The 19209-nt window shown below is 43.4% G+C and overlaps 1 protein-coding gene across 4 annotated transcripts in view; it reads right to left on the reverse strand.

Annotated features, from left to right (window-relative positions):
• The window catches only part of DGCR2 (DiGeorge syndrome critical region gene 2), a 102127-nt gene that overhangs the window by 68796 nt on the left and 14122 nt on the right, over nt 1–19209 (reverse strand). For 2 of the 4 annotated variants that reach the window (XM_020996481.2, XM_078154444.1), the window contains exon 2: nt 11992–12024. The exons of the other annotated variants lie outside the window; for them this stretch is intronic. In XM_020996481.2, coding sequence (XP_020852140.1) covers nt 11992–12024 — 33 coding nt within the window. The remainder of the gene's footprint in view (nt 1–11991; nt 12025–19209) is intronic. 4 annotated transcript variants of the gene reach the window in all.

Genomic DNA, 19209 nt, shown 5'->3' on the forward strand with positions numbered 1-19209 from the left:
CAGAAAGGACTTGATCTAAATGCCTCATTTGGCCACGGGGGACAGCGAGACCCACTCCCACAACGCTCACAAGGCTGCTGTTAGGAAAGTGTTAGATCCTATCGAACATGACTTTCTGTTGCTCTTGATTTCCTCATCCAGGGTCAGGCTTTGTGTCGGGACCAGAAGGGAGGATAGAACCCACTTGTCCGTCCTGGCTCCCATGACACCACGCAGATGCATTTTCTAGCTTCCCCTGCTTTGGAGGAGTTTGGACTTAGTCCTCAGTTTTCTGACATGGCCTACTCCACTTCAACTTTCGTCCTCTGCGTGGGCTCAGGAGATGGGCAGTTCCAGGCATTTCAATACTTCAAGGATCTCCAGTTTAGGTGGCGTACTCACTCCCTCCTTCCTTGACAAGGCCAGCTCTTAGCACAGTGCCTGGCACACACCTGGCCAATGCTTGCTGACTTGATCAAGTATGAATTGAGAGACCTCCCACTAATTTACAATACTCGGCTTTCTAAAAATATTTACCAAATAAGGGCATGTTTGTCATATAATGGATTTTCTTCATCTTTTTTGCTATCACTAAGAAAAAAGGCACTTTCTTCTTTTAATTCAAACATCTGCAAAGTCCTCTGAAAGCACAGGAAACCAAAGGTGATCAAGAAGGATCCTGTTTACTACTTCCCTCTGTGGCACTGTGGGCGTCTGCCTACTTCTCTATACTCTTTGTATTACAATAAAAAATGAGAGAAATGGCATCTACACTGACTACAACAGTGTGAGTGGAGAGAAGAGTGAATCAGTGGGAACTGGATGCTACCCAATTATAAGGACTTGGCCCCTAAGAAGAGCCGTGAGAGGGCGGCTCCCTCCCCTGGCTGCCCTGCAGGGCCAGGGAACCAGGAACCACGGCAGCAGAGCCTGCCCATAAAGGACGAAGGTCTGCAGGTGTTGTTTTGTTTTGCTGAACTGGTCTGGTTTTTGTTTTGTCCTGATTATTCATCCTTCATTATTAGGGATGACTTTCTGGAAGGGGAAAAGGAGAGGAGCATCACTGGGAAACATAGGCAATGACAAAACAAAAGAAATGAATACAAATGAGGTTTCTTTAAGGTGCCCTATCCTCTTCCCCCACATCATCATGCAATTTTACCAAGAGCCTTCCTTTTTTTCATATTAATATTTTTATTTAAAGTTCTGAGTTCCAAATTCTATTCCTCCCTCCCTCCCCTCACCCCTCCCTGAGACAGCAAGCAATCAGTTAGACACGTGCAATTATAAAAAAATTTGAAATTAGTCATTTTGTATAAGATCTAATTGAAAATTTTAAAAATGAAAAATAGCCTGCTTCAGTCCATATTCAAACAATATCAGTTCTTTCTCTGGAGATAGAGAGTACGCTTCATCATTAGGCCTTTGGGACTGTCTCAGATCATTGTATTGCTGAGAATAGCTAAGCCATTCATAGTTCTTCACTGGACAAGACTGCTGTTATTACATACAACGTTCTCCTGGTTTTGTTCACTTCACTCTGCATCAGTTCATGTAAGTCTTTCCAGGTTTTTCTGAAATCATCCCGCTTGTCATTTCTTACAGCACAATAATATTCCACTGCAATCATATACCACAGCTTGTCCGGCCATTCCCCAACTGATGGGAATCCCTCTGATTTCTAATTCTTAGCCCACAAAAAGAGCTGCTATAAATATTTTTGTACAAATAGGTCTTTTTCCATTTTTTTAGATGTCTTTGGAATATAGACCTAGTAGTGGTATTGCAAAGGGTATGCATGGTTTTGTAGCCCTTTGGGCATAGTTCCAAATTGCTCTCCAGAATGGCTGGATCAATTCACAGCTCCAACAGTGCATTAGTGTCCCAGTTTTCCCACATCCCTTCCAACATCCAACATTTTCCTTTTTTGTTATATAAGCCAATCTGATAGGCGTGAAGTGGTACCTCAGAGTTGTTTGAATTTGCATTTTCTAATCAATATCAATTTAGAACATTTTTATATGACTATAGATAGCTTTGATTTCTTCTGAAAACTGTTCATATCCTTTGACTATTTATCAATTGGAGGATGACTTGTATTTTTATAACTTTAACTCTGTTTTCCATATATCTGAGAAATGAGGCCTGTATCAGAGATACTTGTCGTAAAAAAAAAAAATTTTTCCCAGTTTTCTGCTTTCCTTATAATTTTGGTTGCACTGGTTTTGTCTGTGCAATTTTTTTTTATTTTATATAATTAAAATTATCTATTTTACATCTTGTAATGCTCTCTATATCTTCTTTGGTCCTAAATGCTTCCCATATCCATAAATCTGACAGATAAACTATTCTATGCTCTCTTAATTTGCTTATGGTATCACCCTTTTATATGTAAATCATGTACCTATTTTGACCTTAACTCAGTATACAGTGTGAGATGTTGGACTATACCTAGTTTCTGCCATAACGTTTTCCAGTTTTCCCAGCAGTCTTTGTCAAATAATGAGTTTTTGTTCCAACGCTTGGATTTTTGGGTTTATTACACACCAGATTACTATGGTTATTGACCATATGTAACCATATATTAATGTAATTTGTACCTAATCTGTTCCACTGATCCAACAGTATTTCTTAGCCAGTACCAGACAGATAGTTTTGATAATTACCACTTTATAACACAGTTTGAGATCTGGTATGGCTAGACCACCTCCTTTCACATTTTTTTTTCCCAATGATTCCCTTGATATCCTTTGTTCTTCCACATGAATTTTGTTATTTTTTTTTTTGGTATGGCACTGAATAGATTAATTTAGGTAGAATTGTCATTTTTGTCATATTGTCAATATTGTTATATTTTGTTATACTGAGAAATTAATATTTTTCCAATTGTTTAGATTTGACTTTATTTGTGTGAAAAGTGTTTTATAGTTATATTCATATAGTTCCTGGGTTTGTCTTGGCAGGTAGACTCCTTAGTATTTTATATTGTCTACAAGTTATTTTAAATGGAATTTCTCTATCTCTTGCTGTTGGACTTTGTTGGTAATATATAGAAATGCTGACAATTTATGTGGGTTTATTTTGTACCCTGCAACTTTGCTGAAGCTGTTAATAATTTCAACTAGTTTTTTAGTTGATTCACTAGGATTCTCTAAGCATACCATCATATCATCTGCAAAGAATGATACTTCTGTTTTCTCATTGCCTATTCTAATTCCTTTCATTTCTTTTTCTTCTCTTAGTGATATAGCTAAACTTTTCTAGTACAATATAGAATAATAGTAGTGATAAAGGGCATCCTTGCCTCATCCCTAATTGTACTGAGAAGGCTTTGAGCTTATCCCCATTACAGATAATGCTTGCTAATGGTATTTAGATAAATATTACTTATCATTTTAGTGTAAGCTCCGTTTATTCCTGTGCCCTCTAGCATTTTTAATAGGAATGGGTGCTATATTTTGTCAAAGGCTTTTTCTACATCTATGAGGTAATCATATGACTTCTGTTGGTTTTGTTACGGATATGGTCAATTATACTATAGTTTTCCTATACACACACACACATACACACACATAAAATTTTCCTATATGTGTATACAGATACAGAGAGAGAGAGAGAGACAGACAGACAGACAGATATAGATAGCTAGTCACAGATATAGTCTTATATACATAGTTTTCCTAATATTAAACCAGCCCTACGTTCCTGGCATAAAACCCACTTGCTCATAGTGTATAATCCTTGTGATATATTGCTGTCATCTCTTTGCTAGTATTATGTTTAAAAGTTTTGCATCAACATTCATTAGGGAAATTGATCTATAATTTTCTTTCTCGGTTTTGGCTCTTCCTGACTTAGGTATCAGCACCATATTTGTGTCATAAAAGGAACTGGGTAGAACTCCTCCTTCACCTATTTTTCCACATAGTTTATATAGTTTTGGGATTAATTATTCTTTAAATGTTTAGAAGAACTCACTTGTGAATCCATCTGGTCCTGGGGATTTTTTCTTAAGAAGTTCACTGATGGCTTGTTCAATTTCTTTTTCTAAGACTGGGTTATTTAAATATTTTTTCTTCTTCTGTTAATCTGTGTAATTTACATTTTTGTAGATATTCATCCATTTCATTTAGATTTTTAAATTTATTGGCAGATAATTGGGCAAAATAGCTCCTAACAATTCTCTTAATTTCCTCTTTATTGGTGGCAAATTCACCCCTTTCATTTTTGATATTAGTAATTTAGTTTTCTTCTTCATTTTTTAAATCAAATTAACCAATGGTTTATCTATTTTATTGGCTTTTTCCATAAACCAGCTTCTAGCTTTATTTATTAGTTCAATAGTTTTCTTACTTTCAATTTTATTAATCTCTCCTTTAATTTTTAGGATTTCCAATTTGGTTTTTAATTGGGGATTTTTAATTTGTTCTTTTTCTAGCTTTTTTAGTGGTATGCCCAATTCATTGATCTGCTTTTTTTCTATTTTACTGATGTAAGCAATTAGAGATATAAATTTTCCCCTAAGTACCACTTTGGCTGCATCCCATAAATTTTGGTAAATTGTCTTATTGTCATTTTCTTTAATGAAATTATCTATTGTTTCTATGATTTGTTCTTTGACTCACTTATTTTTTGGGATTAGATTATTTAATTTCCAATTAACTTTTAATCTCTCTTTCCATTGTCCATTATTAAATGTAGTTTTTATTGAATTATGATCTAAAAAGGATACATTTACTATTTCTGCTTTTCTGCATTTGACTGTGAGGTTTTTATGTCCTCATACATGGTCAGTTTTTGTGTAGGTGCCATGTACTGCTGAGAAAAAGGTATATTCCTTTCTATTCCCAATTTATTTTCTCCAGAGACCGATCCTATCTAACTTTTCCAGAATTTTGTTCACCTTAACTTCTTTCTTGTTTACTTTTTGGTTAGATTTATCTACTTCTGAAAGGGGAAAGTTGAGGGCCCCCATTAGTATAGTTTTATTTTCTATTATCTCCTGTAACTCGTTCAACTTCTTCAAAATGTTAGATGCTATACCAATTGGTGAATATATGTTTAGTATTGATATGAGCTCATTATCGATGGTACCTTTCAGGAAGATAACCTTCCTTCTCTCTTTTAATTAGATCTATTTTTGCTTGGCTTTGTCTGAGATGATAATTGCTACTCCTGCTTTCTTTGTTTCAGCTGAAGCATAATAAATTCTCCTTCATCCCCTTACCTTTACCCTGTGTGTATCTCTCTGTTCCAAATGTGTTTCTTGTAAACAACATATTGTAGGATTCGGGTTTTTAATCCATTATGCTATCTGCTTCCATTTATGGGAATGTTCATCCCATTCACATTTATAGTTATGACAACTGTATATTCCCCTCCATGCTATTTTTTCCTTATTTATATCCCCCTCTCTCTTTCATCCCCCACCTTTTCCCACCTCAGAAATGTTTTGCTTCTGATCACTGCCTTCCCCAATCTATCCCTCCTTTCATCAGTTCCCCCACCCCTTTCTATCATCCTCATCCCTTTTTACTTCCTTATAGGGTAAGACAGATTTCTGTATCCAACTGAATGTGTATATTATTCCCTCTCTGAGCCAATCTGATGAAAGTAAGGTTTAAGCTTTGTCCATCATCCCTCCTCAAAATTCCCTTCCATTATCAAAGTTCTTTCATGCCTCTCTTATTGGGGATGATTTACCCCATTCAATCTCCCCCTCCTTCTTCTAATGAATTTTCTTCTCACCCCTTTACTTTTTTTTTTTTAGTATCATCCCATCAAAATCACCTTATATCCACACCCTCTGTCTATATATATACTCATTCTAATTGCTCTTATAGTAATAAAGTTCTTAAGAGTTACAAATATTATAGAAATACAAACAGTTTGACCTTATTGACTTTCTTAGGTTTTCTCTTTCTTGTTTCTTTTTTACCTTTTTATGTTTCCCTTGAGTCTTCTGTTTGGAGGTCAAATTTTTTATTCACCTCTGGTCTTTTAATTAGAAATGCTTGAAAGTCCTCTATTTCATTAAGTATCCATTTTTTTCCCTGAAAGATTGTGTTCAATTTTGCTGGGTAGGTGATTCTTGGTTATAATCCTAACTCTTTTGCCTTCTGATATATCATATCCCAAGCCCTGCAGTTCTTTAATGTGGAAGCTGCCAAATCCTGTGTAATCCTGATTGTAGCTCCATGACATTTGAATTGTTTCTGTTTGGCTGCTTACAGTGTTTTTTCCTTGATCCATGTGCTCTGGAATTTAGCTGTCATGTTCCTGGGAGTTTTTCATTTCGGGGTCTCTTTCAGGCAGTCATCAATGGATTCTTTCAATTTCGATTTTGCCCTCTGGTTCTAATACAGCAGAGCAGTTTTCTTTTTATAATTTCCTGAAAGATGCCATCCAAGCTTTTTTTTTTTAATCATGGCTTGCAGGTAGTCCAATAATTCTTATGTTATCTCTCCTGGGTTTATTTTCTAGGTCAGTTGTTTTTGCAATGAGAAATTTCACATTTTCTTTTTTTTTTTTACTTCTTTTGTTTTAGCATATCTTGATGTTTCATAGAGTCATTAGCTTCCACTTGCTCAATTCTAATTTCTAAGGAATTATTTTTTTCAGTGAGCTTTTGTATTTCCTTTTCCATTTGGTCAATTCTATTTTTTACGGAGTTATTTTCCTCAGTAAATTTTTGTATATGTTTTCCCATGCTACTGACTTTTTTTTCGTGATTCTCTTGCATTACTCTCATTTCTTTTCCCAATTTTTCTTCTATTTCTCTCATTTGCTTTTTAAAATCCTTTTTTAAGCTCTTCCAGAAGGTCCTTGTGGGCCTGAGACCAAATTACATTTTTCTTTGAGGCTTCATATGTAGCCATTATACTATTGTCCTTATAAATTCATGCCTTAAGCTTCCCTGTCACCGTAACAACTTTATATAGTCAAGCTCTTTTTTTCTTTTGTGCTCATTTTTTCTGCCTTTTTTGTGACTTAGTATATTTTTTTTTGGTGAGAGTTGGGCTCTGGTCCCGCACTGCCCCAAGCTTTTTGTGTTAGGGCTCAGGGTCTTACTGCTGGCTTTCACTGGGCTTAAGGGCTTAGCTACTTGCCTTCACTGGAGGGTAGGCTTCCCTTCTGACATGTACTGAGGAGTGGGCCTCCTTGTTGGCCTCTCCTGGGTGCTGGGGCCAGGCTGCTGGGTTGGTATGGAAACAGGGTTTGTTTTCTGGCCAGCCCTGGGGCAGGGCCTCACCACTGGGCAGCAACTGGGTCAGAGCCTCAGTGGTGGCTTGGTGGCTGGTGCTGAGGGTGTGGTCACTGGGGTGGGGCCTCCCTGAGCTGCAGAGGCTGCCCACTTGCCTAGAGGGCTGCTGCCTTGCAGGAGGGTGGAGCCTCACTGGCAGATTGTCCAAGGCTTGGAGCCCTGCTGCAGGCCCCCCTAGCTGCTGCTGCTGCTGCTGCTCTTGGACCCTGCTCCCCTCCCACCCCAGTGAGACAGACCTTTCCTACCTTGCTGGTAAACTGCTTCTCTGCTCCTGGATCAATTCTGAGGCAGTTTTCTAGTTGTTTGGAGGGGAATTTGGAAGGGCTTCCTTCTTCACTCTGCCATCCTGGCACCAGAAGTCCCAAGCCTTCCTTTTAATGTTTTTCATCAATTTGATTACTATTCCAATGTCTAGATAACTGTCTGTGGTCCCTTACTTTCATTTCTTGCCCCAAGGACTGCCTGTGAAACACAAACATGTTCAAACCACAAGAGGGGTCCCATTTTTACCACGTGTTTGTAGGCCTATAGCTCAAAGCAACTCCCACAGAGCTCAGTGAGGTCAGTGTCATTATCATTCGCCCACATTATATTGCTTTCATTTTGAAAACCCGCCTGTTACACTGAAAATCTCTCTTAACGGGGCACTGCCGCCACAGGCTTGCCCAGCAACCAATCTTCTTCAGCATCAATTTCAATGTCACATCACTATGCAGGACATGTCTATAAGGAGAAGCTTACATACAAACATAACATACATACATACATAAACACATTTCCCTGTTTGTATTGCAAGTGCCTGGGCCACTTGCAATACAAACAGGGAAATTTGGGTTTCTCAGATTATTGATCGTGAAGACCTTCTATTATCTGGAAGTAGAACCCTTCAAGGTGGCCTGCACATGATTCCTCAAGTACCTCGTGCAGATATCGCTCCATTTCTCCGTCACTGCACTCACTTACCCGCTGTTTTCATGCCTGGCATGCTCTTCTTCTTCCTTACCTCAGCATCTTGGAATGAGAACTCCAGAAGCCCTTCTGGATGAAGCCCTTCTCTGTCTCCCTCCACCCCCGGGCACAGGGCCCTCCTTACCCCAGCTACCCTGGATTCTCGGGGCTCTATGTTTGGCATCTACTTAGAGATGGGCTGGTCTTCCTTACTCGAATGGAAGCTCCCAGGGTGCAAGGATTGCTTCACTTTTACCTGTGCATCCTCAGCAGCTGAACAGCAGGTATTTAATAAATGACTGGCTGAGATCAGAGCTGAAGGCAACCCCATATTTCTCCTAGTGGATAAGGATTCTTTATACTTATCAATTCTGATCTGTCTTGCCAACATACTCCACCTGTACAAAGGTGTCACTTCAACTGACCAGGCTTCAGGCTATCAGAGCCAAAGCTTTCATACAATGACTAAGGGACCAGGACTTTATATTTGAAAGAAAACAGGCCCTGGTGCTCCATAAAGGATTTGGAGGATCGTTACAAAACGCAGAAACAGCATTCAGAGGACAGGAAGGAGAAGAGGACGGCCCAGACTACTCGTGGTGTCCCCCAGCAGCCAAAGGCCTTCCACAAACCCCTCAAGCAGGAAGGCCTTCAAGGCAAAGGACAGGAAAGTCTGCTGTCAACTGAGACTCTAGTCAAAATTACATTTTCATTATTTGAAAATGAAGAGAGCCACAGAGAGTTTCATTCCCAGTCAGACTGTGGCAGTGCCTCAAAGACATACCTCTGTCTCTCCTGTATCTTGGGGGGTGAAAATGGAGGCTCCCTAGTGGAAATGGTGAGGCTTCCTAAGATCATCCATAAAGCTCCTTCCTACTAAATGAAGTCTTTTTCTGAGCCAGGGAACCATCCTCAAACTGCACCAATCATGGAGACACTTCTCCTTTTAAAACAGAAGGGCAGAGAGGCTGTTTCATACGCTGATTCTTTTTCTAGATGCAGTTTCCCCTCGGTCAGCGAGTCTTGACATGCTTATACATAATGTAACCCCATTGTATCGCCTGTGTGCTTCACAGTGGGAAATTTAGTATGAGCTTTAAAATGTCTCCACTGATTTTTTTCCACAAAGAAAGTAGACAGTTCAGGAGTCTGCTGAAGTTTGCATTTGCTAAAAAAATAAGGCCAGTGTTTGCTTTCATTTAGACAGACCAGGAAATGGAGACAAACACTCTCTCCCATCTGCCAAGGCCCACACACCTCCCCACGACAGAAGGATCCTGCCAAGGTCAGATTTCAATTCCTATGACAATGCCCTTTCCGGGGACAAGAGACGACCATGAATTAAGACTGGTTTATCCAAGTAACATCATGATAACTAATAAGTGACGAGTGCTAACTAATGGGACTCCTTTCCATTGGATTGCTCCAAAGCCTCTGGGTGGATGGGTGTGACCCTGGGCACCTCCTACCCAACCAGAAGGGCCCCAGTGAGCTACGTGCACAGCAAGGTGCAGAGCAGCGATGTGCCACCAGATGAGTCATGTCTCTAGGCCGTGGCAGCTCGTGGAGCCTGCTCAGCCAAGCATAAAGGAGTGGTGGGTGATCTGCCTTCTCCCCCTCCTCCGCCATGGGATCAGGAGTTTCTCGAAGTACTGACATGGGGCCGGGAATATGATGCTTGGGAGGAGAGAAAGGCAGTGCCCATCATCAATGGGCTTGGTCCCCAAACAGTTCCACTTCACCTCAGCCTCAGTTTTCCTGTTTGTAAAATGGGGATCTCTCAAGTTCCTCTCTAGCTTTAAGATTTGCTAACACTAATCATTAACAAAAAGAAAAGCTGTACAAACATGAAAATACTGATGGCAAAACAAGGGGATGCCCATTGACCGAGGCTCAGCAAACAGTGGTACATGAATGTAAAGGAATATTGGCTGTGCTAAGGCACGACAAATGTGATGGGGGGAGAGAGGGAGAGAGAGAGAGAGAGAGAGAGAGAGAGAGAGATGCGGGCAAAGACTGGCATGAAATGACAGAATGTGACATGAGCAGAGCCAGGAAAGCAGCTTACATAATGGGAGCCCTAAGGAGGATGGAAAGGCCCATTCCCACAAATCATGGCTCGGCTCCACAGAAATCTCCCTGTGCCCCCCTCCCCCCACCAGCCCCAGCTCCTCTGCAGAGGGGAAAACAGGGGCAGGGGACAGACAGTGGACAAGGATGGGCAAGGCAGTTTTTTCAATGGGTTGATTAATAATAATCTTAATGGCCAACATTTATACAGGGCTTAGTATGGGCCAGGCACCATGCTGAGCACTTTACAAATAACTCAGTTAATCCTTACAATAATCCTGGGAGGTAGATGCTATTATTGGCCCCATTTTACAGATGAGGAAAAAAAAGGCTGACTGAGCTTAAGGACTCACCTGGGTTCACACAGCTAAAAGGCATATTGGAACTCATGTTTTCCTGACTCCAGGCCTGGTGCTCTAACCACTGCACAGCCACCCAGTGACCTAAAAAGTTTTGCTGACTGTTTTTTTCTTCTTAAAAAAAAAACCCTTTGTTATAAAGGCTAATGGTCTGGGAGGGCTTCAAAGAGTGATGAGGAATCTAGGCTAAAGAAAACAAAACATAAAACTCTCTTCTGAATTTCTTTAAACGATTCTTTGGCTCTGATCAAAAGGGCTGGTAGCCCTCTACAGAGCGGCTCAGCGGAGCCAGGAGGGGCCCACCAACTGCTGACAGCTTTCTCTTGCCCGGTCGATTGCCTGAAACTCCCCACTGGACTCACTCCCTCTGCATTACACAAAACTCTCCATGCCAGGGCTCTGGAAGCCATCAAACGAGCTAGAACCCCTGCATCTAAGTTATCAAACACCTTCTCTCTGACAGAAAGCGTGAGCCCCACGAGAACACACACAGGGAAAGGGAGAGAAGGACAAGCCCACACGCACCACCTGGGGCACTGCTGACCCTCTGCTCATGCCCCCTGCCGTGTTCACCTTCAGCAGGATACTCGGCTCTTACCACAGCCATCTCCTATAAACATGTCTGAATTTATGCTTGACCGTTCCAAGGAAGGCACTCAGAGAACCTCTAAGTCGGAAAGACCTCCACAGCCTGCTAATCATTCAGCCAGTCATTCAGTCAATAAACATTTATTAAGCACCTACTGTGTGCCAGGCACTGTGCTAAGTGAACCCAGTCTCTCTAGGGCTGGAAGGGACCTTAGAAACAATCTGGTCCTACAGAGCAGATGTGACTTGCCCAGGGTCACACACCCCTGAAATATCAAAGGGAGAAGTCCTGGCTCTGCACCCAGCTCTTGGACTGCTGTGCCAAGCTACATTTACCCGAAAGATTTCTTAGGATTAGAGACTTGGGTCTGGAAGGAGCCTAAGACCGCTTGCTTTACAAAGGGGGAAACTAAGGCCCACCAGATTCAAGTGACACTCAAGGTCTCAAAAGGGGCCAAGCCAGGACTTGACCTCTGATCCTGCAACTCCACGTTTGGGGCCTTGGACCATTTGGTCAGTCAGTCTCCTCTCTGGGCAAAGAAGGAAAGTAAAGTCCCGTTGAGTGGAAAGAGGTGCCGGGGCAGTCTAAAACCCCTGACTAGAAGGATCCTAGGGCATTCCCTCTGAGCTAGCAGCTCCATACTAGCCTCGCCGTCTTCAGGAAGCCAAGAGCAGAGAGGACACACTCAGACCCACCCTGTGAGGAATAACTAGGGAAAGGGGCACCAGGTGCTGCAGAGCATCATCGCGGGGTGGGAACCGTGTGCGGGAGAGCCTACTCACCTGACAGAAGTCTCGCCAGGGCTAGTGGTGGACCTGTAATTTAAAATTTAAAAGAAACTTACAAAGCAGTTGGAGATTTCCTTGAGCAAAAGCCAAAACTGATGGTTAGCTATTGATAAACTGAAACACAGCCAATGAGCATGTGCAGTAACTGGGTCCCCTGGGCTTAGCCACACCGATGCCTGCTTTTTCCCCAACCCCAAGAGGAACGACACTAACGTACTGTCTGGGAGTTTTCTGATCTTCAAGTCGCTGGAGGCTCGCTCTGGAAGGGCTCCACTGGACATTATGGGGTTAAGCACCCTCATCTACAGCAGAGCAAACAGAAGCCCTGCGTGGGGAAGAGACTTGCCCAGGGTCCCACTAAGTTCATGTCACACCTGGCACTGGGAGAAAAGAACTGCAGAGGCCCTTTTTTTACAGATGAGGAAACTGAGGCCTAGAGGAAGGCTGCAATTTGGAGTTCAAGGCAGAGCTAGGATTTGAACCCATGACCTCTGATGCCCAAACTGGTGCTTTTCTTCTCCTACCACCCAGTCTAGGCCAAGGCTCCCTGCACTGCGTTAGGCTGGTGTATTTGTCACAGAAGCAACAATCAGATCCCTGACATTTAAAAACTGACATGATTTTACAAATATTTTTTCAGTTAAACCCCAAGGTGTATATGAGACCTCGGGGGTCATTAGCTGGTGCCTCAATTTTAAGAGTCTTTCTGATGTGTTAGGAAATGCATTCCCATATGCACCGCCCCAATAAGACACAAAAGGCAGGTAAGAATGAACACTGCACCAGGAGCCCCATCTCATACCCTGGCACGTTCTCAGTATAGCCGAGGTGCTCAGAAAGCAAAGTCAGCATTCCTACTGTCAGCCAGGAGGAAAAGGCGGAGGTGCTGGGACAGGGAGTGGAGAAGGAGAAGCACACAGTAGCAGCAGAGCTCGAGGCCAAGGCGTGCCCCAACCTCCACCCCAGCTGACTGCATTCTTCAGCCACCACAGATAAGCAGAGGGACTGAAGGTCTCCACTGTTAATGCTTAGAAATCACTCCTCATCCAGGAGTGTTTGAGGAGCTTTAGAGTACTGGGCAGGAAAGGAAAAGAGATGGACAAGTCCTCACCACAGGCAAGACAGGTCAGGGACTGGAAGGTGTCTTTCATTTCATTTTTATTATTAATAACAGCTGGCATTTTGGGTATAGCATGCAAAAGTTTGCAAGGTACTTTACAAGTATTATTTCATTTGATCCTTCTGAGGTAGGTGCTATTATTAATCCCATTTTACAGATGGGAAAACTGAGGCTGAGAAGTTAAATGACCTGCCCAAAGCCACACAGTTAAGTGTCTGAGGCTGGATCCAGACTCAGGCCTTCCTGAATCCAGGTCCAGGGAGCTATTCACTGTGGCTTTGTGTTGTATGACTGGCCACAAAGCACACCAATGGAGGCTGAGCTGTGATGAGTTTCTGCCGTGAGCCTGAGAACCTGTTTCATACCTTTAAAGATAATTTATCCTCCTTTCCCTGGCCAAGACTGCTATAAGACCCAGGAGCCTACTAAGTGGAATTTATATTCAACTCCTGACTCAAAAAGGTTTACAAGTGGGGCCACTAAAGCTCTTCTTCTGTTCTCTGAAAGTAGGCTTCATCCTCTTACGCTGGGAGCTAGAACTGCTACTTAAGAAGGTCTCTTCTAATTCTGCATCAAAGAGGAGCAGGAAAATGGAGACAGCGTAGACTCCCCAAGTCCACATGATCTACTTTTTGGTCCCACATGGAATTCAATAAGACAGGCAGCTATCCAATTTCATATCAGCTTTTCAAGCAGTTAGAAGTATGGACTCCTGGGTCATAACTGCAAGCTGAGAAAGGAAACTATTCATTCTAAAAACATTTTCAAAACCATCAGGAATTGTCTCCCACGCCAGGTTCCCAAACTCAGTGTCAACTTTAACCCTCACTTAGTCCACCTGTTCAAACCCTAGCTGACCCAGTTGCCACATGGTGTAGTTTCTACGTGTAGATCTCAGAAACGTTGCTTTCTCCCCTCTCACACAGTCACCACGAGAGTTCAGGGCTCCCCCATCTCTGGCCTTTACCACTGCCAACACCTGAGGCCGATCACCCGGTCCAGCCCCTCCTCCACACCACTGCCAAATCAATTCTCCTGAAGGGCAGATCCAATCAGATCAATCTCATTCTTCAGTAAACACTACTAGCTCCCTATTGTGTCCAAGCTCGAATATGATCTCGGTTTGGCATTTAAGGCTCTCCTTACTAACTTTCTGGTTTTCTTACACACCTCTCCTCCCCCACCACCACCACCACACGCACACACACACACACAAGCGTGCACTTTGGTTCAGATTGTGGGGGCCCTCACAGCATGCTGCTCAAAGAGTCTGGACTTTGTTCTGTAAGCAACAGGGAGCCAATGAAAGGTTTCTGAGCTAAGGAGTGACATGACCAGATTTTTCCCTGGGGGAAAAACTGAAGGGAAAAGACTAGTGAGGAGGCTTGATGGAGGCAGGACCCACAAGTGGCACACGCTGCATGTTTTCAGACTTTTTCAGTCATCAGCTGTACTGGCTTTTTTCCTCTTTTTGTTTCTTTTTGGTTAAAAAAAATGCTCTCTTAGAAGGGGCAGCTCTCTAGGAGGGCCTTGGGGAGGGATACTGAGGAAAACCATCATAACCCAAAAGGCTAAGGCTTAATTTCTTAAAATTCTATCAGCTTGCCATGTTGCACCACGTGACAAGGCCAAGGACTTTGGTAGCAAGAACTTTCTTTCCTGGGTCTTCTGGCTGTAGCTGCCACACCTGTGTGGGCAGCTGCCAGGCTGCTGGGTGAACAAGATAACAACTAAGAGGATGGAAAAGCACCGGGCCAGGAAACTGAATCGCTCCCATTTGAACCGTCTTAGGAAGATTCTGAAGATCACCTGGCAGGATGACAGACCATGAAAAGCGTTGATCAAACACATAGGAGTCATAGGAACATAGCTGGAAAATACTCTTTAGGGAAATAAAGACAGAACTAAATAATTGGGTAAATATTAGTTGCTCATGAGAAGGCTGAACCAATGGAATGAAAATGACACGACTACCTAAATGAACGTAACCATTCAGTGCCGAGCCAGCCAAACTCTCCCCAAAGCGTTATTTTACAGAGCTAGAAAAAAAAAAACAACAAAATTCATCTGGAAGAACAAAAGGCTGAGAATCTCAAACTACTGTATAAAAAAGTCATCATTAAAACGATCTGGCCCCGGTAAAGAAATAAAGAGGTCCATCAGTGGAACTGATTAAGAAGATGACATACGGAATCCAATGAACACAGTAACAGTGTCTGATAAACTCCAGAACCCAACTTCCTAGGGTGAGAATTCATCTTTCCACAAAAACTGCTGGGAAAACTGAAAAGCAGAAACTAGATAGAGACCAACATCTTCCACCATACGTCAAGGTAAGTCCCAAATGAATAGATGACTAGACATTAAGGGGAACATAAATTAGAGGGACTCAGAAAAAATACCTTTCCGATCTAGAAGAGCATAGAGAGAATCACAGACGATAAAACAGAAAGTTCTGATTATGTGAGATGAAAAAGGGACTTTTCTAACCATTAGAAGTGAAACAGGGGGGCAGCTAGGTGGCGCAGCAGATACAGCACTGGCCCTGGAGTCAGGAGGACCTGAGTTCAAACCTGGATTCAGACACTTGACACTTACTAGCTGCGTGACCCTGGGCAAGTCACTTAACCCCACTGCCTAACAAAAAAAAAAAAAGAAATGAAACAGGTAAATGAGGGGGAAAAAGCTTTTCTACAAGCTTCTTTCATGTCAAAGACATATGAAACAGCCTCAAATTTATAGTAATTCCCCAGCTGATAAAGTCAAAGAATCTGAACGGGCAGTTTTCTGAAGACATCCAGCCATCAATATCCACGTGAACAAATGTTCTACATCACCAATCCGTAGCAGGGCGAACATCCAAGGAACTCTGAGGTTCCGCCAGACAACCCTGAGATCAGTTCAAACAACAGAAAAGGAGACATACTGAAGCACTTCCGGGTGGGCTAATGAACTGGTCTGGCCATTCTTGAAAACAAGCTGGAACGACTCCCCAAAAGCTACTGAACCTTTTGACTCTGCAACAGCCCTACTCAGCCCACAGCCCAAAGTGATCAAAGAAAAAGGAAAATGTCCCATATGCACAAAAATATTCACAACTGTATTTTTCATAGTGGCAAAGCTAAGGAGAAGTTTATCAACTGGAGAACAGTTAAACAAGGTATGGGATAGGAATACTATATAATACAATTAATAAGGAATGATGAAGCGGATAGTTTCAGAGAAACCTGGGAAGATTTGCATGAAATGATACAGTGAAGTGAGCATAACTCAGAGAACAAATTATGTCACAACAACACCGTGAAGACAAACAACTTTAGAAGACTTAGGAACTCTGAGCAATGCAATGCCCAACCAGAATTCCAGAGGACCGATGCTGAAGCACGTCACCCACTCTTCTGACAGAGTTGTTGCATTCATTAAGTGCCTACTGTGTGCAGACACTGTGCCAGGTGATGAGTACACAAAGGACGACAACGGGAGCAGCACCACGGCTCTGCAGACCTTCACTCTGGCAGTCAGTCTAATGCCTCCTCTCTCCCACACTTTCCTTCGAAGCCTCCCAGATGCTGAGCTCGTCCTGGCAATGCGGGCGTCAACCTCGTGGTCAATGTGGACATCCCCGGAGAGTACACTGCCAAGGTGAGTGACCTCATCCGCAGCATTCCAAACTCCATTTGCTGTGGTGTGGTGCTGGCTGATCTGCGTTGACCTCACCATACACCTGCCAAACCCGGACAGCCTACCAGCGCCACGCCAGAAAACAGAATCGCTTCCATTTGGATTGTCTTAGGAAGATTCTGAAGATCACCTGGCAGGAGAAGATAGCAGATGCTGAGGTCCTTTCCCTAGCTAATCTGCCAAGCATTCAGACTCTGCTGCAGAGAGTGCAACGATCATGGGCTGGCCACATTGTTCGAATGCCAAATGTATGCTTGCCTAAAAGACTATTTCACAGAGAACTCACACAGGGCAAGCGTTGACATGATAGTCAGAAGAAGCCATGCAAGGACACTCTCAAGGTCTCTCTGAAGAACCCCGGAACTGACTGTGTGACATGAGAGACACTGGCACAGGACTGCCCAGCATGGCATGTCCTCATCAGAGAAGGTGCTGTACTCTAGGAGCAAAGCAGAATTGAAGTAGCTCAGAAACACTCAGGATGAGCACATTTAGAGACTCCAGCCCAAAATGTTCCCATGGACTATATGTGCCTGAGCTTGTAGTAGAACATTCCAGGCCCGTACTGGTCTGACCAGCCACAGGTGGACACACCGGGCCCTGCCTCTAGCACAGTGATGTCACTTGGGTCGTCTCTGAGAACACAGGACAACCACCACACAAAGGAAGACAATACAACAGTCCACGCTCTCAAGGAGCTCACAATCTCCTAAGGGACAAAAAACAAAAAGTACAAACAAGATACATACAGGACAAATCTGAGAAAATCACAGAGGGAAGGCCCTAACATTAAAGGAATAAAACCCACTTTTTGGACGCTGGCCATATGGGAATGTCTTCTTGATTACCCATATTTGTTACAAGGGTTTGTTTTTCTTTCCTCTCCCCACACTGGGTGAAAGGAGGGGAAAAGGGAACCAGCATTCACGGGGCACCTTCCAAGGGCCAGGCACTGTGCTGAGCACTTTTACAAATATGAACTCATCAGATGCTCCCAACAGCCCTGACGCAGACGCTGTTATTACCCCCATTGCAGGGGAAATTGAGACAAGCAAGGGCTAAGTGACTTGACCAGGCTCTCACAGCTAGCGGTTGTACGAGGCCAGATTTGAACTCCAGTCTTCTTGACTCCAGACCCAGTACTCTATCCATCCCACCACCAGCTGGGAAAGGAGGGGAGACAAAGAAAAGAGAGTTTACTAACTAAAAAGCTTTTTATTTTAATTTTTAAAAAGCCATGGTCAAAAGAATGGCAGTAACACTGCTTTCAAATCACAGAATTTCAGGTTTGAAACAGCTCTCGGAGGGTCACAGTCCAAACTGTATCTAACCAAAAATCCAGTTCCCAACAATCTGTCGTCCAGCCTTCACTTACAGTACCTCTGAGGCCAGAACCCGCCACACCTGCTGAAGGGACCCTGGACAGACCTCAGTGTTTGGTTTTCCCTTACAAAAAGCCTGAATGTGTTCCTTTCCAACAAATACAGACCACCTTGAGAGGCAGCAGCTCTTCCTTCTTCAGAAGGCTTGGCCACGGGTTCGTGTGCGACAGTGAGGATGCCTTCCAGGCCTGGGCTAAACCACGTGGCCACTAAGGACCTCTGCAACTCTCGGTGGTTCGGTGAAATAGAACGCTTGCACATTAGGGCCCTCTAAGTAAGTGAAGGATAACAAAATGTCCCCAATTCTTCTCTTCTTTAGGCTAAATATCCCTAACTCTTTCACTAGTTCACAGAGCAGGGTATCCAGGCCCTCACTACTCTGAACATTCTCCTCCAGACTCTCCTAAAAGGCACACCCAGAAATGAGCAGGATACTACAGCAGGGATATGTCCCTCCTAAGATGAGCTCAAGGGATAGAGAGCCAGGCCTCAGCTCTGGAAGACCTGAGTTCAAATCTAGCCTTGGACACAGATTCCACGGGCTCAACTACCACCCCTATGCAGATGATTCCCAGCCCTGACTCCTGTCCTGGAGCAGCTAGGTGGCACCACAGTGGACAGAACACTGGGCCTGGAGTCAGGGACTCATCTTCTCGAGTTCAAATCCAGCCTCAGACACTTCCTAGCTGTGTGACCCTGGGCAAGTCACTTAACTCTGTCTGTCTCAAGTTTCCTCATCTACAAAATGAGCTAGAGAAGGAAATGGAAAACCACTTCAGCATCTCTGCCAAGAAAACCCCACATTGGGTGAGGAAGAGTCTGGACTGAAATGCCTAAACAATGGGAACAAGTGAAGCTGATCACTTCCACCCACATCACCACGCACTAACTCAACCTTGGATACCTGACCCCTTCCCACTTCCCTCAGCCTCCTCTCCCCTCTGATTGGAGGGCTGGAGGGAGGGGCAGCTAGGTGGCACAGTGGATGGAGCACCGGCCCTGGATTCAGGAGGACCTGAGTTCAAATCC

This window comes from Phascolarctos cinereus, unplaced genomic scaffold (assembly GCF_003287225.1).
Source record: "Phascolarctos cinereus isolate Bilbo 61053 unplaced genomic scaffold, phaCin_HiC Scaffold_4;HRSCAF=312, whole genome shotgun sequence".
Classification (NCBI taxonomy): Eukaryota; Metazoa; Chordata; class Mammalia; order Diprotodontia; family Phascolarctidae; genus Phascolarctos; species Phascolarctos cinereus.